This window comes from Scardinius erythrophthalmus, assembly GCF_964197995.2.
Source record: "Scardinius erythrophthalmus genome assembly, chromosome: 4".
Taxonomy (NCBI): domain Eukaryota; kingdom Metazoa; phylum Chordata; class Actinopteri; order Cypriniformes; family Leuciscidae; genus Scardinius; species Scardinius erythrophthalmus.
Genome location: NC_138224.1, coordinates 4,123,507 through 4,146,374, shown reverse-complemented (window position 1 = coordinate 4,146,374; position 22,868 = coordinate 4,123,507). Strand labels below are relative to the sequence as shown.

The following is a 22,868-nucleotide window of genomic DNA, read 5'->3' as shown; positions in this document are numbered from 1 at the left end:
CGAGATATAAACTCGCAATTCTGATTTTTTTTTTATTTTTTCTCGCAATCCTGACTTAAAAAGTCAAAATAGTGGGATAAAAAAAGTCACATGCAAGTCAATAGTGAACATTTGTTAGGACTCTTATTTTGAAATTTTGTCTAAAAACTTCTGTTCTTGTCGTAAACGCAATCAAAAGAGCGCTACATACACAGTGTCTTTCTTCATTGTAGAGCATTTATATTGTGCTTAATGGCATTTCAATACAGTAATTTAGTTCATTTCATAACTGTACCCATTTCATAGAAGCCAATACGAATAAACACGTTCCTCTCTGTATACTATGTTTAAGAGGATGGCTGAATTTGGTCCAGATTCGGGGGGACGGGTAAAGGTAGGTAAAGCTATCACACGGCTAATGCCATTGGTGTTCATTTACAATAACAGGTGATTTATGTATTTACCATAATGACTTTATTCTCAGGGAGTCACTATCGTGAAACCCATCGTGTTTGGAAACGTTGCACGATATTTTGGCAAGAAAAGAGAAGACGATGGTCACACTCATCAGTGGACAGTTTATGTGAAGCCTTACAGAAATGAGGTTGACACTCATATCTTTTTGTAGGCATTTTAAGTGCTGTATATAAATGGTAAACTTCACTAACAAAGTGTTATTTTTCTTTCCCCCTTGATATTCCCCCAGGATATGTCTGCTTATGTAAAAAAAATACAGTTTAAGCTGCACGAAAGTTATGGGAATCCTTTAAGAGGTGTGCTATTCAGTTGATCTTACTGCATTATAGTACAATATCAATATCACATTTCATGGCTTAATTAACACACATAGCTGATCAAATAGTCTTTATTTTATTTCAGTGGTTACGAAGCCTCCGTATGAGATTACAGAGACTGGATGGGGAGAGTTTGAGATCATCATAAAGATCTTCTTCATCGATCCAAATGAGAGACCGGTAAATGGCATTATATGACTTTTTCCCTCTGTGTCTTGAGGATGGGAATAAAATGTAATTAATAAATAATAATAATATATATATATATATATATATATATATATATATATATATATATTAAGCTGTATTTATTTTAATTAACTTTTATTTACTTATTTTAATAAATCAATAATTATTTATTTATTTTAATCAAACTATTTACTTTTTAATTCATTCATATTATTTGTATTTATTTATTTAAAAAAATGGTTACACTTTATTTTAAGGTGTCCTTGTTACAGTGTAATTATACAATTAAGTACCAAGTAATAGAAATTAACTATGTACGTACTATATAATTTAAGTTAAGGGTTAGTTGCATGTAACTATGCATGATTGACTGTATTACTATAGTAACTACATGTAAAATACACTGTAAAATAAAGTGTTACCAAAAGTTTTAATTTAAAGGAACACTCCACCGTTTTTTTAAATAGGGCTTAATCACCTTCTTTCCTACATTTAGATAGGTGGGCAAATGCATTTTTGTCTCAGTGCATGCATTGTTTTAGTTTGACAGGGTCAGCGCTAGCTTAGCTTAGCATAATGAATGGAATCCTTTGTTGCCAGCTAGCATGTCCTGAGTAAAAGTGATATAAAAAATAAAAAAAAACCACCTAATTACTTCTTGTGGCCTGCGTATTCACAACAAGTACAAATAGGGATGCAGATTAACACTAGGCAATTTCCTAGGCTGATATTGACTTATATATTAAGGACTATATTAGGGGGAAGCACAGGCGAAGCACTGCTACTTGGGCGTGATATTTCTGCGCCCAAGTAGCAGTGCTTCGCCTGTGCTTCCCCCTAATATAGTCCCAAGTCAATAACTGCCTAGGAAATCGCCTAGTGTTAATTTGCATCGCTATTTGTACTTGTTGTGAATACGCAGGCCACAAGAAGTAATTAGTTTTTTTTTTTTTTTATCACTTTTACTCAGGACATGCTAGCTGGCAACAAAGGATTCCATTCATTATGCTAAGCTAAGCTAGCGCCGACCCTGTCAAACTAAAACAATGCATGCACTGAGACAAAAATGCATTTGCCCACCTATCTAAATGTAGGAAAGATAAGCCCTATTTCAAAAAACGGTGGAGTGTTCCTTTAAACATTTCTACTGGACCCCCTTCATTACTGTACCTTCGTATTAAATGAATATACAAAGCAAAGGTTTGATGTTGTGGTGTTTTTTCTTCAGGTCACCCTGTATCATCTGCTGAAGCTGTTCCAGTCAGACTCCAGCGCCATGCCAAAGAAGACTGTTGTGTCCGAGTTCTATGACGAGATGGTGCGAATTTGATCAGAGCATACAACATGACTTTATAGTATTAATACAATCATAAAGCCTAAAACCTGTGTTTTTGCAGATATTTCAAGACCCAACAGCCATGATGCAGCAACTTCTGAACACCACCAGACAGCTGACGTTAGGAGCTTACAAACACGAGACCGAGTGTGAGTGCTTCACTTACCTTTACAGCTCCTTCTGAACCGCCCTGTGAATGCGCCAAAATAATAAAACTATGAACATACTGTAAATTAGACTGTTCTGATCACGTGAACTAAACATTCAGTGTCCCGTGTTGCAGTTGCAGAGCTGGAAATACGAACACGAGAAAAAGTGGAAGCGTCAAAGAAGAAGACCAGCCTGGAGATCGCAGAGCTGAAGGAGCGACTGAAAGCCTCCAGAGAAAACATCAACTTCCTGAAGGGAGAGATACGCAGACTGGAGGAGGAGGACCAGATGAAAGATCACTGAGGATGTTACGCTCAGCAGCCTTCAGCGCTGTGGGATTTGTTATGCATTTGTGGGACTGATCAATTTCGTTTTCTGGTTCAAAGTTTGACAGTATATTTAGTAGTGAACAACTGTTGTTCAATTTTCTTGCCCAGCTCTTTTTTATATGAATAAAACTTTGTTTTTTTTACGAGTCGGGCTTACCATCCAGTTTTGAGTATGATATAACAATACGTTGTCAATTATATTTTAATAGTGCTTTTTTTAAATGCACATCGTTTCAAGCAGCTTTACACAACATCATCACTCAAACCCACAATGAACAAGACCAAGGTGACTGTGGCAAGAAGAAAAAACTCAATGGCTGCGTCTAAAAGCAAATTGTCTGCATCTGAAATTGCATACTTCTCAGGTGAAAAAGAGTATGTCTGAATTCACAGTACTCATAAAAGAGTAGGCAAAAAGTAAAATACCCGGATGACCTACTACTTCCGCAGAGATTATGAAGTGCGCATGTGATGGACACTTTACTATCCCATGAGTAAGGAATCTATATAGTAGTGAAGTGTGTGTTTTTGGGTGCAGCCCATGGGATGTTTAAAAGAGGAAAAAACTGCTGTTGTGCTTCCACTAGAGGCTGCTAAAGCACGACCATACAGCAATTGCCAACCACTTTTTATAGTATTCTGAGATTTGATCATTGTATGATATTTAAAGGGAAAATATTAAGGACAAGACTTATAGTATATTACACATAATATAACAGTAATCTTATATTAAATAGCAAAGATGCATGTTTTGCAAGTTTTCTTTTTGATGCAGAAACAGATAGCCTATATAGACTATTTCAGGCTACCTTTACAAAGTTAAAACTATTTATTTGGCTTTAATGTTTTGAAAGTGTTGTCTAGGAATGCTCTTCCTTACTCATAAGTTTTTCAGTATTTTCAGAAATGAGTGCCTCACATACATACACACACGACCCGGATGCAGTAGTAATGGGGCAGATCTCTCTCTCTCTCTCTCTCTCTCTCTCTCTCTCTCTCTCTCTCTCTCTCTCTCTCTCTCTCTCTCTCTCTCTCTCTCTCTCTGGCCTGATGAGAGTGAGAGAGCGGAGCTGCGCGAGCTCACATTGAGTCTGCGCGAGCGCTTCACTTTCTGCTGCTGCTCAACGAAAATATCGCATTTATTTACATAGAGTTCACATTGAAAACGGTTAGACTTCAAAATCAGTATCGGAATAACATTTTCAAGCGTTTTCCTTTTGTTTCCCAGCCGTATCGGGACTACAGGACATGGATAGATGGAAAAGTTTCGCTGTTTTTTGGTGTCTGTGAGGGAGTTTGATTCGGGCGATGAGTCCCGTGAAGAGATTTTACACATTTGACTGGAAAACACTCATTTACTACGCTTATCTACACAATTAACCACTTATTAATCTCATCATTGGAGATATGACTATAGTAAGTACACATTTAACCTATTTTTTCTTAAATCAAATCTGTTCTGCTGTGATTAGTTGTTAGCTGGCTACGTAATTAGCATAGTAGCTTCACTAACTATTATATAATGTAAACCAGCCAAGACTTTGGGTTTTAGGACATATTTTCTCCTGTTGGATTGTTATTTTGGTGCAGAAAAAAATAGTTTAAAACTTGTTTGACCTCTGTTGTAATAAAGTATGGCATCGGTGTGTTCAAACATTTGATGTGAGAGTGTGTGTGTGCAGTAAAACTGGAGTTTATCAAAACATTCTGATAAAAGCTTACAAATATGATGTTCTTGGTTCAAATATACACAATAAACATGAATTCGCTAGTAAAAGTTAAACTGGTGTGTGTATTCATCCTGATAAGTGATGATTAACTAATTTTGTGTTTATAGAAAATAAAACACACAAATCAACTCATTGTAACTTACAAATGCATTTTAAGTGCATTTGATGGTGATTTCATGGCGAATAGTTTCAGGTCTGGTGGTTTGGGTTTCCATCATATCACACTTACGTGGTTGTTTAATTTATAATTGATTATTAGTTACACAAGTGTGTTTTCAGAATTTTAAATGAACCTATATAAACACATAATTCACTAGTTTGACTTTCAGAGGGTAAATCAAGGGTATGATTATTAATTAATAAACCTGATAATAATCAAGTGACACTGCCTGTATGTATGTATGTATGTATGTGTGTATATATATATATATATATATATATATATATATATATATATATATATATATATATATATATATATAAAGACTTCAGATGCAAAAGCCTCTAAGTGCCATCAGAAATTTTCTTCTAAAATGAGGATTTTTATCAAGCTCGTATATTTAAGTTCAGTAATTTCACTTTTATGACAATTAATAGGTAATTTCCATTGCCATTAAAGTGAAATAACTGAACATAAACATACAAGCTTGACAAAAATTATTATTCTAGAAGAAAATTTCAGATGGCACTTAGAGGCTTTTGCATCTGAAGTCTTCATATATATATATATATATATATATATATATATATATATATATATATATATATATATATATATATATATATATATATAGCCTATATATTAGACTCCCTCCATTCTCACTTACTGGTATTTGCATGCTTTATCACATTTTAGCTCAAGCTATGCACACTTTCTGATGTTTTTTTCTATGTAGTGTAATGTAAACAACCCGTGAATACTTCAGTATGATGTCACTGTTATACTGTTCAATTTGACCGTATATGCTAAAAGACATACAGCTTGTATCTTAACTAACATGATGTGATTCATAACGCTCCATCAGCGGCATTGATCCTCAGAGCTCCTCAAGGGTTGTGTGTTTCCAAGAACCTCACTTGCAGTCTGGCAATGTGTTGTTTCTGGGAAAGCAGCGGTCAGCAGTGATGCAGCAATTATGTCCTTCACTTTTCCTATGTGATGAAATTCAGCAGCAGGACCCTATTGCTCCGCAAATCACCCAGGTTGACATGCACATGTCTGGTGGGTTATTTAGAGATTGATTTGGTCCATGCAAATGTAGGAGTAGGTATTGGTTTGCTTCATAGTTAATAACTCCAGATGTTCCCCTCCAAATAACCGGCCTGGTGATGGCATGAGCCGAACGGAGGACATATTAGTCCCTTTTCTAATGGGTGTGGTGTGTTCTAGGTCACCACACCTGGAGTCATGATTGCGCTTAAGTGAAGAACCTTTGGGTGTAACGACCAAGAACATCTCCACCCATAGGATAAAGCTTTGGCAGAAGTCTCTAACGCCGCCTCGTGCTGCTGATAGATATCAAAAAGCAGGACAGTGTAAAGACGTCTCATACACACGCTCCCTCAAATCTGTGTGTGTGCTGATGATGACTGTGTTTCTCCTGTTTGCCCAGTGACTCAGCAGCACTGCCTTTATGGTTTCCCGTTATTGCATTTGACGTTTTCTCTGACGCACTTTTGCGTCATGTACTCTTAGCAGCGAAAGGATGCTTTAAACGCATTAACTTAGTATTGACATTGGGTTAGGTGTCCATTCTCTCAAGCAAGTCTTAAAGCACTACACAATAATGTTCTCAAATCTCAGTGAAATTCAGCATTTAGTGTTGTGGCTCTCTTGGCATGTCTTATCATCTACCAATCGTTTTCATGCTCGGTTTATGGCAGAAAGATTTTTCTTCTTCTCTGTAATGAAGAATAAATGTTGATTTTGAGGCTGTGTTGAATTGCAGATAATGGAGCAAAAGTTCTGAAGGCCGTCCAGTTCTTTTCAGTGGCTCAGTGAAATAGCTTTGCTGCTCTTATGAAAACACTTGGAGCAGCTCGGCAGTTTTCTTCCATTCTTCTGTCAAAATAACCATGTTAGAAGAATTGAGCTGAATCATCATCACAATCGTTCAATGACGCAATGAATAGATAACCAGAACTATTCAGTGTTTAGCCTTCAGTTTGATTAAAGCTTTTGCGGAGGTGTAAAGTCCAGGGGTCAGAAAGTAAAAGTCCTGCCATATGTTTATTCCACCCATGAACTCGGCCAGCTGATTTCACTAATTAGTTATATCTCCTCCTGGCTGAAAAACTGCTAATTAGCAAATCCTGGTGATTGGAACAAAATACTGAGGACTTTTACTTTCTGAACCTGGACTTTACATCTCTGAGTTTTTGTTTAGAGGAGCATAAACAGCCGAGCTCCTTTTAAAAGTTTTTACTTGACACTAACAATTTGTTAATGCATTAATGAGAATAACAACATACTAACTTGCCTACAAATGATTTATCTCAGAAAACATTCACATCCCTATAAAGGGACTTTATTTCATCTGTGGAAAACAAAATAATATTTTATTTTTTGTCTGTACAACACTGTAAAAAGTAAACAGTTGGATCAACTTAAAAAATTTACTTCAATTGGTAACACCTAAAGAAATTAAGTTTTCTCAACTTAAATTATCACATTTTTCACGATAAAACGTGATCATTTAAGTTGAGAAAACTTAATTTCTTTAGGTGTTACCAATTGAAGTAAATTTTTTAAGTTGATCCAACTGTTCACTTTTTACAGTGAAGGAAAGTCAATGTGTTGTTTGGACCCCAATGTTCTTCAGCATTCAATATACCCAACGTTCAGATCAACTACTTTATGTATAAAGCACTTTATACAAGATTGATTCAAAGCAGCTTCGCAGTAATAAACCGTACAATAACAGAATCAGTAATGCAAAATTCATCAAATATGAGAGATTCTGCTGTAAAACAGCTCTAAAAAAAAGACAATAGTGTCAACATTCAGCTCTAGTCAGTTCAGTGTTGATTCAGTTCAAGAACAGTGTCATGTTGTAAAAATGTGTCAATTGTGAATTATTATTATTATTTTGATTCAGCTATGAAGCAGATCTATAGAAAACAAGTGTTCTTGACGTTTTCTGCAGAAAAAAAAGTCCTACCATTTTGGAGAGTAAATAATTTTTTGTGTGTGTGAGACCACAGAGTGTGAGTTTTAAAGGCTCCGATATACTTCAAGCGTAATTTGAAGAACGAACTGAACAAAATCTGGTCAAAATGGAGTTAGAAACTTCTTTCCAAAGCGAACTTTCCGGAAAAGTTTGCTCTGGCTGGTAAACAACTACCATTGGTCCGTGGCGATCACGTAATAGGAAGTTGTGGCTCTGAGGCTCCGCCTTCATTGACGTGGAAACCTTCAGTTAATTTCTTCTGTTCATTCTGTCGAGGTCAGACGACCGCGAGTAAAAACATGAATACACTGATTTGAGAGCTGCTTTATAGTAGAAACTGAAGTTGTAATTTCAATTGAAAGAGACACTGACACTGGTTTTTAATGTTTGATACTGTAAAGTAGTAAACAATCTATTGTATAAAATGTTAGGCCTATATAAATAAATGTGAAGTGACTTTACTGGAGTGCCGAATTGCAGAGCTCGTGCAAACATCCACATCGCTGTCATCAGACGCTCTCTTAACTAGTTTTCTCACCACTGTCAGTTTTCTTGTATTATTTTGTTATTGAAAGGAAAGCGCGCAGTACATATTAACATATTCATCCTAATGACACTCTCTACGTCTGGATGTTCTTTAACAGTATACCTCTGCTCGCATATGTTGAACATGTTTTTAGCTCAAAATACCCCACAGACATTTGTTAGCATGTTAAAGTTGTCACTTTTTGAGGGTGAGCAAAAAACGCACCGTTTTGTGTCTGTCCCTTTAAATGCAAATGAGCTGCTTGTCCCGGCACAGGAGGCGGAGCTTCAACAGCTTGCAGTCACACAGACATGCACTGAAAATTTCACAAACTTTTAGCCTTTTATGTTCAAATCGGATTCAGACAATGATGGAGAGACTCAAGAAGAAGTGAAACGTAGAATGCAACTGAATGTTTAGTTGATGAATTTACGTAGCTGATGTGGAGTTATCTTCTAGTCTTTGATTAGCATATTCTGTCTTGATAATCTATAAATCGTGTTCCGCGGGCGGGGTTTATGTAAATTCTAGGGTTTGTGATGTCACTAATCCTGGAGGAATGTGGTGTAGTCTCTACCAGCCGTTTATTGTAGTCCTTAAAAAGCAATTTCTTTAAAAGCAAATATCTCCCTTTGCTTTGAACTTTGAGCGTTGTAACTTTGCAGATGTTGTTTATGCTCAAACAGCAACATTACACACTAACTAAAGTTAGAAAAGTGGAATCATAATCAACCACCCCTTTAAGACTTGCCCCTGACTCTTGAGGCTTTACTGTCCTCATGCGGGTCAGCGGACGGCCTCTGTGTCCTCAGTGACTGAACTGACCTGTGCTTGATTTCTGTATTTCAGTGTTCAGATGGACTTTCTTTATCTTTCTCTCACTCCCTCCCCCTTCTCTTGTCCTCTCTTGAGAAGGATCATGCAGCGAGGTCGGCCGCTCTCTTTCTGATCTTGCGCCTCCCACACGAGCTTAAGCTTGTTTGCTATGTGAAGAGCTAATAGCCACTATTTCATAGTTTCACTGGAGGCTCCTCGTTTTCATCATAGCCCTTTATTGGAGACCTGAGTTCGATTTATTTACTCCATTTACAGGATGAATCTCGCAAAAGCTTTCAAGATCATGCCTAGTTAGGCATGTCACAATTATCAATTAATCGTCTGATCTGATTATCCATTCTAATCGCAATTATTTGTGATAACCGCAGTTATGTGCAGTTTAAATTTTAATCATGTTTAGCCAGTTACAGTACGTTATATTATATTATAAAAAAGTCATTATACAAATATTATGAATTTTCACAGCCTTAAAGTAAATCATATGGGCCTATTTTGATTATAACTTTTGTCATATTCTAAACTATTCCAAGTAAAAAAAATAACATAAGCTTACACTGTAAGTGATATGAACAATTTATTGCAATTATTTATAACCATGACATGCCCGGGTCATATTTCAATCATTTTCAAAATTTTATTTAGCATATTTCTTTGCATTGTGACATTAATTTCAATTGAGTATTCTCATATTAATATTAATAATCATTTGTGAATTGCAATTAAAAATTGGTCATTACTTTCTTCAATCATGCAGAATCTAAGTTCTAATTTATTATATGAATTTGGGTTGAATTAATAAAGTACTGGCCTTAAAATAGTTTTTTTTTTATGCACAATATTTTTATTTTATTTTATCTGGGGTGAATTGTGACCTGGAAATGTTTTTTGGGAGATTAATCTTACAATTAAGGAGAGAGGAAGTGTTAAACAAGTTTAAAATAAAAAAATATACAGTAAAGCATACACATGCTGCATGCACCAATTTTAATACTCGCATATTGCAATACAAATATATCATTTCTGCCTTGTTGTAGTACATTTTTCTTTCAAACCAGAGTTGGTATGAGTTAAAAAATAATCTCCTATTTTACCTCCCCCGCTCTGACACGGTGTCTCTCGTCCTCTGTGTTTCTGGTGGGAGGTAAAGTAAACTCTGGCGCTCGTTTGAAGTGTGCGAGTCGCTCAGCGTTCACCAGCTGGCCATACTGGGAGCGCTGGGTTACCAGGGTGACATAGCCATACGAGGAAGAACTCACTCACTCTCTCTCTCGTATGCCAGGAGAGCACAGTATCGCTGGAGAGCTCTCTACCTCCCACCCGTCCCACACACTCATTGCAGCTGCTCTTAAACATATGGCTGATCATACTTACAGCATAACTTTAGCTCTGTAATTAGCCTGTTTAGTGAATACTCATTAAAGCTTGTCAGTTCTGCATCACTGTTCATAATGCTTGAGGACTGCGACCTCAGGGAACCCAAAAATCAATCATGCTATTGCTTACTAGGGAATTGCGACATCTGTATCACGTCTCAGGATAGAAATGTCCAGTCTCCTTCTAAATGTTGCAAGTCTAAAATGTTGAGTCTTGTTTTTAGTCAGGTTTAGAGTGGATCAGATTAAGCATTTTCAGTGTTGTATTTTCTTTTTATGTTGCTTACATTTGTTGTTGCTTTTTTAGGGGATGAAGGCAGGTCACCCCGTATGTCCATGATCCGTCTAACTGAATGACTTCTACCAAGTGAGAGATGAATTTACACCAAAATAGAGTAGGTTTTGATCAGACACAAACTATTTTTAACATGATTTTTATTTTTTCTTTAAAATATTTTGTATGGATAATCAAGTAAACCTGTTTGCTTCAATCCAGTAAATGTTCATCTTGAAATAATATAAAAGTCAATCTTACGTTTACTTGATAAAAGTCTTACTTTTGGTTACTTGCGATTACGTCGTTTTACTTGATAAAGTGTAAACTATCAGTTATGTTGAATGCAACAGGTTTTGATCATTTAGAGGCCTTCGAAATTTGCACATCAAATATAATACAGTCGGCTTGCGTGGTTAAAGGCTGATATTTATTTTGCTATTCTCACTGAACAATTGAATTTTTGCTAAAACCCATGGATTTCCTCCTCTTTTCTAAAAGCCTATCAGGAGTCTCTGATCAATGGATCTGATTTATCCTCCTGTTTTTGGATTGAGAGCTAAAGCTCTTTTCTCCCCCGTCAGCATCATCTGATGCCTGTCTGGACGGTTTTGCTGTCAGAGCCATTAAAGTTGTAATAAATCTTTGTCCTAATGAGTGGGTGTGCCCGTGGCGCTTATTCATTGCCAGTTGGAGACGAGCTGTCTGTCATATCAATAGCCCTCCCCTGGGAATAGACGCTTTAAAGCAACCATGCATTTCTGTATCCTATTTTTCCAAACCAGAAAGCCCAAGAAACCCAACGTTAAATGGTGTTTACATTCCAGCGTGAAGGGAAGGAGTGTATCTTTATTTCAGAGTTGGGACTCTGGAGAATGTAGCTTTGTGTAAGGAGTTACTGGAGGGTCGCTGCATCGAGACAGTGTTTTTTTTCCCAGGCTTGGAATGCCGTGTTCAAAGGTGTGGGGTTAGTTCATGCTAATCCCCCACTCATGACTTTCCACCATCATTCTCACAGTGCATGTACAGTGCACATCCCTGTACCATGCTAATGCATTCCTGTAGCAACTGTACAGTGTGGCGCTAGAAACACCAAAGGTTTCACAGGTTCGATTTCCAGGGAATGCATGACCTGATCAAATGTATACATTGAATGCAATGCAAGTAAAGCATCTGCCAAATGCATGAATGTAAATGTAATTCAGACCCAAAGCGTTTAAATTAGGCTTGCACAATTTGGAGAATATTTTAAGATGCATTTTTTATTTATTTTTTAATCTCCAGATTAGTTGTGGTTGGTTGTAGGGCTGCAGTGAACTAAAACTACAACTAATACAAACATTTCTGAATAATGCCAAAATAAAATAATAAATATTAGTTGAAAAACTTGCCTTGGCAAAAAAGCTTAAATGAGTTTAAGTTAATGCACTACAATTATTAACTGGAAATAAAGCTTAAACTGAAATAAAAATACAAATATTGGGGAAAAAAACTTAATTACTACAAAATTACTACAAATTAAACAAATTAACATGAAAACTAAAGATATAAGAAAGCTAACTCAAAATATTAATTAAACTAAAATACTATGATAAACATAAAAAATGAATATATTAATGTAATAATTCACTTTTAAATAAAAAATGGAGTATTTAAGAAAATTATCATTTTATTTTACAGTATTTTACTGTAAATGTATCATCTTTTTATCATTTGCTAATATACTAATACTAATAATTTCTTCATATTCAAAATGTTGAACCATTGAGATTTTGTTTTGGAGATGAAACGCCCTTTAATATTTTCTGTTGTTGCAACAGCCGGTTAAAAGTTAGAAAAAGTTTGTGTGAAAGCAACATTTAATGCGAACATTCAGTGCATATACTAATTTAATAAAATCGCAGCCTTGGCCTTTTACCATTTTTTTTTTATTTTTTTTCTTGCAGTTTAAATGGTCTCAACATGCTAAAAAAACATTTAGCATCTATATTAGCAACACCCTGGCAACCATTCACTTTGCAAAAGACCTATTGAATAGCAAGTTTTACATGCGGTACAAGCACTTAAAACCGATAGAAAACATCTTTTCTCAGCAGAATAGCTGTTTATAGCCTCAAATGTTCCTTCTGAATGCCCTTTTATTTATTCAGCAGATATAAATAGATGCAGTTACGCTGGAATTTGCGAAGCTGTCTGTGTCATGGCATGGCACACGATAATGCTGCATTGTGGTGCCACAGTTCAGTTACCTGTCAGGGTTGTACGTTTCAATTTATGTGATAGACCGCAAGTAACAAGCAAATTGGCAAGATGTTGAACCAAATTGCATGTGATGGCTTCAAATGGCTGTTAATACGAGCTCTAAAGTGCTTGTTAAGAGCGTCTCCTGACTCATTCTTTCCAGCGCGCTGTTTATACTATTAGAATTCTTTACGAATGCAGAATAACACTTCAGTGCTCCAGTGACCCCACACCGTTCCCAGAATGCAAATCCAGTGAGTCACAGATTGGCCGCCGTATGACAAGCCTCTGCAGCACCAGCAGAGGAGGAGTGGGTGAGCCGAAGATGAAGAGAGAGAGATAGAAAGGCATTTTTGTGTATGAAAAAATCTACCTCTGTATCCACACCCTGTGCCCCGTGGAATGCGAACATTGTGCGGGGGAGAGACACAGTGGCTTCAGTCATCGCATGGTTTGTAACACACACACACATACAGCCCACGAGTGTGTGTGCGTGTTTGAGGGCGATGAAGTCAGAGGAGTGCAATCTTTACCCGCAGCGGTTCCCCTGTGTTTTCAGTGAAAGTGTTTGACTTGTCGTCCATCTTTCCCTGGAGGTCTCAGTATGTAGTCTGCGTGCCTCGTGACCCCTCGCCTCTCACACTAAACGTGTCTGTTTTTCTTGCTCTCTCTTACAAATACTAATAATTAGGCCTAATTACGAATCTAATTGCGATTTTAAAATGTGATTTAAAAAGAAAAGAAAAAAAAAAAACCTCCAGGTTTGCTGTTTCTTTGTAGAGCTGCACAATTTCACAAAAATATATTTTTTTATTATATATGAATATTACTATAATCATAAATTATAATTATTATTATTACAAAGTAAAGTTATTCATAAAAATACAAAATAATAAATATATAATTTCACTGTAAAAAATTAAGAATGTAAAATTGTAATATTTAATTTAATAAACTGTAAAAATACCATATTATTTTTACTAATATTCTATTACTAATTATTATTATTACTAAATAAAAAAACTAAATATTAATATGTGATGTAATTTAAAATCAAAAAGCTTCAGGTTTGCTGTGGTTTTTGTAGGTTTGCACAGTTTGTCAGAAATATTTGTGAAATGTCAATATGAATACAAAATAATAATATAATAATAAGTAATATTATAATAATTAGTCAAAGATGGAGAGAGATATAAATAAAAATCATAGTAGTAATAATATTTATTATAATGTTTATTAAATAAAATATTAACTATTGTAAAATAAAAAATAATGATACAACTGTAAAACTACAACAATACAAGTTTTGGCTTTCAAGCATTAATCTATCAAGCTTTTGTTTTGGTGGAAAACCACACGGATCCCTTAAAGCTTCTGTTTTGTTGACAACAGCCGGTTTATAAGCGTTTCTCATTACAAGTTGGTTAATATGGTTGTCGCATGTTTCGTTCCCAAATGCGTGTAATAAGCGACTCAAACTCAGAACAGACGCAGAGACGAGTGGAGCAACATTTACTGAGAACTGAGAAAATAAATTCACCAGATCATGAGCCGCTCGCGTGTAAAAGAAACATGTCGTGCTTCACTCTGAAACACGCAGTGCATATATTTATTTAATTAAATCACGGCCTTTGCGTTTTGAAAATCGCACTAAGCCATATCTCGTTTTTGGTTTTATTTCAATTACAAATAATTGATTCAGGCTTTTAGCATATGATGAAAGTATGACTTTATAGATAAGCATTCTTACTGAAACCAAATGGTTTATGATTTGACATTCAATTTAACGGTTCATGAAAATGTGCTTACTATGTTTGACAGAACATCATACTAAGATATTTCTCGCATCACACCATAAGAAATCATGCTTTAGTTGAGTTGTGAGCTTAAATTGAATGCAATGGGAGAGAAAATAAATGATCAACTCAGCGTTCTCCAGCTTTCTTTTGCATGATCCTCGTTGGTTGCACGCAGCAACAAACAAACATCTTCAAGCAACCAATTTGATCAAATACGCACCAGTCTTAGTCTTATGAGATTCGTCCAGGTAGAGCCGCGATAATGACCTCTTCAAGCTGAGATTGGCGCTGTAATATGACTCGGCGTTCGGCTGACTCATGCTCGTGGTTTAGCCGGGTATTGCAGGCTAGTCATGACCTCCCTCATTATGTGGGGTGATAATTGCCCAAACATGCAGTAGGAATGAGTGAATCTCGACGTGCCGCTGCTAATCTGTCTCGTACGGAGAGCCAGAGATGCTGTGCGCTCTGGTGAGTGTGTCGTAGGCGTTTGGACTTGAAATTTGCAGTGAAATTGCAGTGGGTGTCATGATGATCCTTAATGCTCATTCTAATGTTGTGCAAGTTGTGCAAACATGCCTTATCACTAAATGTTTTCAGTCTTTTGATTTGAACCCACAAGCGAGTGAGATTTGACACTGTGAGCGTTTGCATTAGTTGTTCTGGTTGATGGATGTTAAACTGATGGAATGCGAGCAGCTGTGGTCACATGACCTCCACATGTACCTGGGCAGGTGGGACACTTTCGGGCTGGTGCCAGGTTTTGCCGGTGAAATTCCCTCCATGATACGCCCTACATACTTCAATCATTAAATATAGAAGAAAAACTGAGCGCTGCAGTGCTGACTGTTAATTTTGCATAAAGGAGGTGTGACGTATAACAAGGTGTGCAGAGACTCTGTAGCCTGAGCAAGTCAGAGTGTGTTTTTAGTGTGTGTGTGTGTGTGTGTGTGGCGTACTAAAACCATTTTAGCATGTATGATGAGTGATAATGTGAGGGGAAAGAGCGGTTTGTTTCCTGCAGGAAGATGAACTGTAAACTAGAGCAGAGCTTTACTGGAGCTCATGAATTATTCACGCTTCATCCTCATGAGTGGCGATAATGAACTGAGCTTTAGGTCATGCTGCAAATTCTTATTTAAAATCATCTGTTGCCTTTTTTTGCTGAAAGTTGAGCCACGACATTAACTTTGCTATGAATGCTTGTAGTTTTGGGTGCAATTTTTCATCAGTGATCGTGTTGTCTGCTTTTTGACGGATTGCTTTTGCTTCTCTTTTGGAAGATGGATTTAAATAAAGCATCTGCTAAATGTGTAAAGTTGTCAGGTTTTTACACCTGGTGTTAAGAAATGTTTTCGTCAATCCGGTCACAAGTGGACGAAACTAAATACAGGTGTAAAGAGGATCTTAAACATTTTGAGCTTGCCCACTTTCAGACGTAAACATATTCGACCGGATTGCTTTCATATGTCGAGACGCTCATGTGTTTCAAACAGCAGCAAAAGACCGGCGTCTACTCTCCGCCTACTCACCTAATGCCTAAACATTATGGGAGGTGCTGAAGACCCAAGTTTGGTTTGAAGATGAGAAAAGTACCAAGCAAAAACGTCTCATTCGTAATGGCGTGAGCTTGTTTCGTCCATTAGATTGAAAGATCCGCCCATAGACCCTTACCTCAAAGAAATCAGGACAGAAGAGGATGAAAGTGGACAAAAGAAATGGATTAAAACACCAGGTGTAAACGGGACTGTGTCTCCCTCGTCTACTTGTGATCCCATAAACCCAAACGCATCTTAATACCAGGGCCTTTTTTAAAGATGCCGTTGCATTTAGTCCAGCAGTTTTTAAACAAAAAAGACACGTCTTAGTAAAGCCTCCCAAGAAATGCATCTGATGAACCCCCTGAACCTGAAACTAGCCTAATTATACAGTTGAGACAGAGGAGTTTCATCATCCATATATCACTCATTATGTAGCTGGAGTGCATGACCTCTTAATGACCCCTGAAACAGACTCAAATGATGTAAGTCGCAATGTTATTGATCACAGAAAGAGAAATCGGGGCCAACAAAAGCAGCAAGATCAAGCGCACGACACACAAAAAACATCCTTTCGCTTAAACCGATGAAAATGGCATTGAAATCAAACAGCTGTTATGATCTGGGAAGTATTTCTCGATGTTCATGTAAAAGAAGTGTGTGCATGAATTATAAATGTGCAGGGCGGCCGGGGGACTCGAGTCAGGATCCGGTCTTTGCTTACGCTTGTTTTAAATCCTAAACTCTAGAAAAAGATTTGCTTTGAAACAATTGTCACTCAGGAATTGCTAGTTAATTTCACAATCACAAAGAAACGGCAAGCAAAACATTGAATTAAACGTAACATTTTGAGGTAGAAAGACTGAAATGGTATTTTCTTGTAAAATCTTTATTTACAACAAATTTAGTTTATCCTGAACTTAGGATCTTATGTGTACATCTCTGATCTTTATATATACTCATCTCTGAGGACTCGGTAGGGCTTAACTATGCCAGAGACGGTATACAGTATATGCATGATAACAAACTATGTTCCTAAGTTTGTTTTGTGTGTTTTTGCCTCCACAGGAAGCTGATCTCTGTCCCTCACACACGCGTACACATGCTGGAAGTGCGATGTTGAGCTGTGAAGCAGAACTGTTGAAGGCTGGATGTAGGTGAGCACTGGAGCGCTCTCTGCTGGACGATCACAGTTAACACACATCTACAGAAATGGGACAGATGGATGTTTTGGCTTTTCCATCCTCTACTAATAAACAACAGCATAGCAAACACATGTGTGATGTTTCTCAAATGTTTCTCTCCGCACATCTTTTCTTTTGCGCAGGGGGCCAATGGTGTGTTAAAGGCGCCATGGGGAGCTGTTGTAGCTGTCCCGATAAAGAGATCATCCCTGACAACCATCACAACAAATTCAAAGTGAGCAACGAAACGGTCTGAAGGTGTCTGTCTATGTACTGCGGTGAACCGATTCCATGCGTTACAGAGAGTAAAGTTCACATTTTTGTTAATATACCAAATCATTCAATGCTCTAATAAGAAAATAAATCAGCTCTTGTGTTCTCAGAGGATCAGAGGATTCTTACTTTACCCAAGATGCCTCTGTGTGTGTCTATGGTGTTCAGATTCTTAATATGCCATATACATTTACTACCAGGCAGAAGTTCGGACGCAGTTTAGACTCATCATGCTAAAATATGAAGTATATTTAAATTAAAAATAACCCCAAAACTGTGAAATAACAGTATAATATGGGAATCATGTTGTGACCCCCCCAAAAATGTATTTTAGTTATTTTAACACATGATTTAGAGTTTAGAAGTGTGCAGATGCTGAAAGTGGTGTGTGTGTGTGTGTGTGTGTGTAGGTGATAAACGTGGATGATGATGGTAATGAGCTGGGCTCGGGCGTGATGGAGTTAACGGAGGAAGAGCTCATTCTGCACACGCGCAAACGAGACGCCGTCAAGTGGCCCTACCTCTGCCTGCGTCGATATGGCTACGACTCCAACCTCTTCTCCTTCGAGAGCGGCCGGCGCTGCCAAACCGGTCAAGGTGAGACTCACGAGCTAACTTAGTCTCTCTCCATCAGATCTGCTTTTACTGTATGACTGATATTTGTTGCTTTACTTGCGTCATTCACATTCATTCTTCCCTCCTCTTCAGGGATATTCGCGTTCAAGTGTGCACGGGCCGAGGAGATCTTTAACATGCTGCAGGACATCATGCACAACAACAGCATCAGTGTTGTGGAGGAACCAGTGCTGGAGCCTGAGCTTCCAGTGACGCCACACACTCCCACCAGTAAGAACAGACACACTTCCAGCCCTCATACACTCATACTGGACTCTCTTACTAACTCTTCAATCGCTCTCTCTACAGCTCCAGGTTACTCTGTCCCAACAGTAGCCAATGGAATCGGCCGTTACCCGTCATTTGGCGACGCGTCCTCGCGCCCTTCGAGTCGCCATCCTTCAGTGGGCAGCACTAGGTTACCATCAGTAGGGGAGGAATCAACACACCCACTGCTGCTCAATGATGAAACGGTACGCAGACGACAGGCTAACACTTTACATTAAGGTTTCATTTGTTGCCAGAGTATCAAATCATCATATTAGAGTGATTTCTGAAGGATCATGTGACACTGAAGACTGGAGTAATGGCTGATGAAAATTCAGCTTTGCATCACAGAAATAAATTATGCTTTAAAGTATATTAAAATAGAAAACCATTATTTTAAATTGTAATAATATTTCACAATATTACTGTTTTTTTTTCAGATTTTTTTATCAAATAAATGCAGCTTGATGAGCATAAGAGACTTATTTTAAAATCATTAAAAATAGTAATGTTTCCAAACTTTTGACTGCTACTGAATGTTTTGAATGAAAAATGCATTGACGTGTTATTAAAGCAGGTTTTGTGAAAATGTAAAACTCTTAATTCATATTCTTCTTCTGATGAATGTACTGTCTGTGCAGGTGCACACTTACGTCAACACGACGGGTCTACAAGAGGAACGGCGCTGTCGTAGCGGTGGCCACGCCCCTCTGGAGCTCCGGACGTCCAATCCCGAGAGCGCACTCCCAACGCCGGCCAATGAGACTGAGCCGCACGTGGTTTTGGACTCGGAGGGTGTAAAGTTTGTTTTAGGCCCTACGCCTGTCCAGAGACAGATGCTGCTCAAGGAGAGCCCGCAAGATCTCCGCGAGCAGGACGCGGGAGTGGCCGGCTCTAGTACAGATAACGCCACTTCTCCTGCAAAGACAGTGAATGGCTGCACAGGCCTTGCGACAGACTGTGACACTGGTTACGATAGCGATGAGCGCAAAGAGACGCCCCACGAGCAGCAAAACGGCGTGGTCGCACCCGTCGGGTCCGGAGCGAGACGAAACAGACCTCCCGTGCCGCTTCCCGACGCCCACAACGCCAACAACTCAGCCCAACGGCGGACTGCGCTGCTCAACTACGAGAACCTGCCGGCGCTGCCGCCCGTGTGGGAGACGCGCAAACCCAACAGCGAGGCGGAGGACGATCTCAAGTCGCCCTCTCTGAACGGCTTCCATCCCCTCGATCCCCAGCACAACTACGTCAACACGGAGAACGTCACGGTGCCGCTCAGCGCGCACAAACTCCACTGCTCCAGCACTCAGCCCACCGTATTCAGCTTTGACCTCCGAAGGCTCGGGGTGGGCGACCCGCTCCGGCAGCTCAACTACATTGAGGTGGAAATGGACAAAGTGTCGGACTCCAGTGGACCTCACACCCCCAAAACACCCACCACACCCTTACCACCCACCCCCACGCGCCGGACTGAGCTGTACGCCGTCATCGACATCGAGCGCACGGCTGCCATGTCCAGCCTGCAGAAAGCACAGCCACGGGATGACGGCACATCCAGGAAGACTCGACACAACAGCACCGACCTGCCCATGTGACCCGACCAGCACTGATCCAGCAAACCAGTCGGTTTACTCGTCCCAGAATGCAGGAGTTTATCTCACGAAAACCTGTCAGGTCACATTTCACTGTGAAATCTAAATAAATAAATAATTATATTCCACATTCACCCTATTTTCATACCAGCAAACCCGTCGGTTCAGGTCGTATTTTTATACAGCATATACATTTTAACTGGTGTATGGCAATAGCTAAAGAAGCTAATGTGGATCCTTAAAATCGAAATCATCACATTTAATCACATATACACTAATGTTCTTCTCATGCTCACCAAGGCGGCATTCATTTGATCAAAGATACAGAAGAAATTGTGAAATATTTTTACAATTTAAAATAACTTTGCTATGTGAATATATTTTTAAATTGTAATGTATTCCTGTGATCTAAGCTGAATTTTTTTCTGCATCATTACTCCAGTCTTCAGTGTCACGTGATCCTTCAGAAATCATTCTAATATGATGATTTGATGCTCAAGAAACATTCCACAAAAATATTAAGTTTTCAGTAACTAAGCACCAAATTAGTAAAATGAGTTCTGAATGATCATGTGACACTGAAGACTGGAGTGATGATGCTGAAAATTCAGGTTTGCATCACAGGAAAAAAATTACATTTTAAAATGTATTTAAATAAAAGTTGTAATAACATTTCAGAATATTATTACCCTTTTCTTAAAAAAATGGTTTAAAGGTTTACCATGTTATAAAACTTTTAGTTTTTGATTTTAAGAATCAAAATTTTTTGATTTAGGATTGTTATCATAGACATTGAAGTTGTTTAAAAATTGAACTGCTGATCCCAATTATTATTATTATTTAGAAGAGGAATTTAAAGAGTATTAATTATTAGAGTTGATCTCCCCCTCCTCCTCCTCCTCCTCACAAACCCAGGTATGGATTTATGGATGATAATGTGCTTGAAAATGCAGAATATCTTCTTAAATGGTTAAAAAAAAAATAACATTAATTTTCATTATGCAAATATAAGCTTGTATTTCTTTAGATTCAGGATGAAAAATGATCTATGTGTGACAGGTTTCGTGAGATTCACTCAGTTTAAGTATATGTACTATATAGTTTTGTACTTTCCAAGCGTACTGACCTGCCTTCATACGCTCAGGTCTGACACAGGTACAGATGAGGAAACACTAAACGCTTTACCAGACCTCATTCATCAATGCTGTGATGTTTTTCTCTCCTTTTCAAAAAATATCCAAGTGTTCGAGATACGTCTTTTATGTGGTTACTTCATTGATGTAAGTCACTCATTTTGCACTTGAGAGCAATAAAAGATGCTCGCTACGGTATTCTAGAATCACATGGTTCACTGCAGTCACTTTAAACACTCGCTCTCACTCCACAGCCCTTCTGCTAGCGTGATCCCAATGAGAGCCCGCCGTGTGTGTGTGTGTGTGTGCGTGTGCGTGTGTGTGTGTTTTCAGCTGTACGCTCACGTCTGTCGACCAAAGACACGCTTCACTGCCCGCCGGATACACTCCAGTGTGTGTGAGCGCCTCTTTTCTTTCTCCTGCTCTCAGTTGCTAAGAAACCCTGATATTTGAAGTGTTTAGTGCTACAGGTGTTTAAAAGGGTTTTCAGGTGTACAATCTGTACATTTAACACTATTAGTGATTATTTATCAGTGATTATGTCGGTAATGGACAATTTTACCGTATTTTAATTATTGGACGATATTGGAAGCTGATCAAATCTTGGCTTATTTTTCCCTCAACTTAAAACATGTTTTTTAAAATCAAATATTGGTATATAAAATATTAAATCAGGCCATTATTTGGGCTAAACTTAAAAAAAAATGTTTCTTAAAATAATAATAATTTAAATATCTACCCATGGCAGGTTCATTTTTTTTTTTAATAATTTTTTTTTTTTCAATTATTGGCCGATATTAGAATCTGATAAAATCATGGCTTATTTTTACCCCATACTTTTTAAAATAATAATAATAATAATAATAATTTAAATATTTTCCTGACAGGTTACAAATATTTATATGTTTTCCAATAATTGGCCAATATTAGAAGCACATAAAATCAGGGCTTATTTTTACCTCAAAATTAAATAATTTCTTTAAAAAAATAAATAATAATAATAATAATTTAAATATTCTCCTATGACCAAAACTGGAAACCGATAAAAATCAGGGCTTTATTTCCCTTGAACTTAAAAGAGGTTTCTTAAATAAATATAAATAATTTAAATATTTTCCTATGACAGGTTACACTTTTCTTTTTTTTTATTGGTCAATATTGGAAGTATATATACGCCTATGGCGTTACACACATTAAAATATCAAATTTTACACAAAAGAGCAAAATGCTATGATTAGAGGTTCATTGTAATTTTTTACTAGATTCATAATATAAAAACAGCAATCACAGAAATTGAATCAGTGCATCCCTATCAAACACTTGACTGTATTGATGACTATAGGCCTGATTTCTTCAAGTGTCTGATGAACACACTTTAGCTGGTCTCGTGCATCACGCTGTTTCAGAAGGACCTGGAGGATTGTGTGCGGTGCTGCACATGTGATTGTATCGCTCGTCTGAATGCACTCCGATGTCCTTAAGGGTTTCCAGACAAAAGACAAATCTGTTTACGGCGAGTGGAGGACTGTTCTAGAC

At 37.7% G+C, this 22,868-nt stretch overlaps 2 protein-coding genes across 2 annotated transcripts; both read left to right on the top strand.

Annotated features, from left to right (window-relative positions):
* Nucleotides 1-138: 138 nt before the first annotated feature.
* On the top strand, nt 139-2,923 carry yeats4 (YEATS domain containing 4). The gene is made up of 7 exons (XM_081363631.1): nt 139-373; nt 464-583; nt 686-752; nt 859-953; nt 2,191-2,280; nt 2,360-2,447; nt 2,582-2,923. Exons 1-7 carry the CDS (start codon nt 323-325, stop codon nt 2,749-2,751), a joined length of 681 nt encoding a protein of 226 aa, XP_081219757.1. The 5' UTR covers nt 139-322; the 3' UTR covers nt 2,752-2,923.
* Nucleotides 2,924-3,829: 906 nt separating this feature from the next.
* frs2a (fibroblast growth factor receptor substrate 2a) lies at nt 3,830-21,540 on the top strand. The gene is made up of 7 exons (XM_081363619.1): nt 3,830-4,193; nt 17,334-17,422; nt 17,593-17,684; nt 18,133-18,319; nt 18,431-18,568; nt 18,647-18,810; nt 19,246-21,540. Exons 3-7 carry the CDS (start codon nt 17,619-17,621, stop codon nt 20,200-20,202), a joined length of 1,512 nt encoding a protein of 503 aa, XP_081219745.1. The 5' UTR covers nt 3,830-4,193; nt 17,334-17,422; nt 17,593-17,618; the 3' UTR covers nt 20,203-21,540.
* Nucleotides 21,541-22,868: the final 1,328 nt, after the last annotated feature.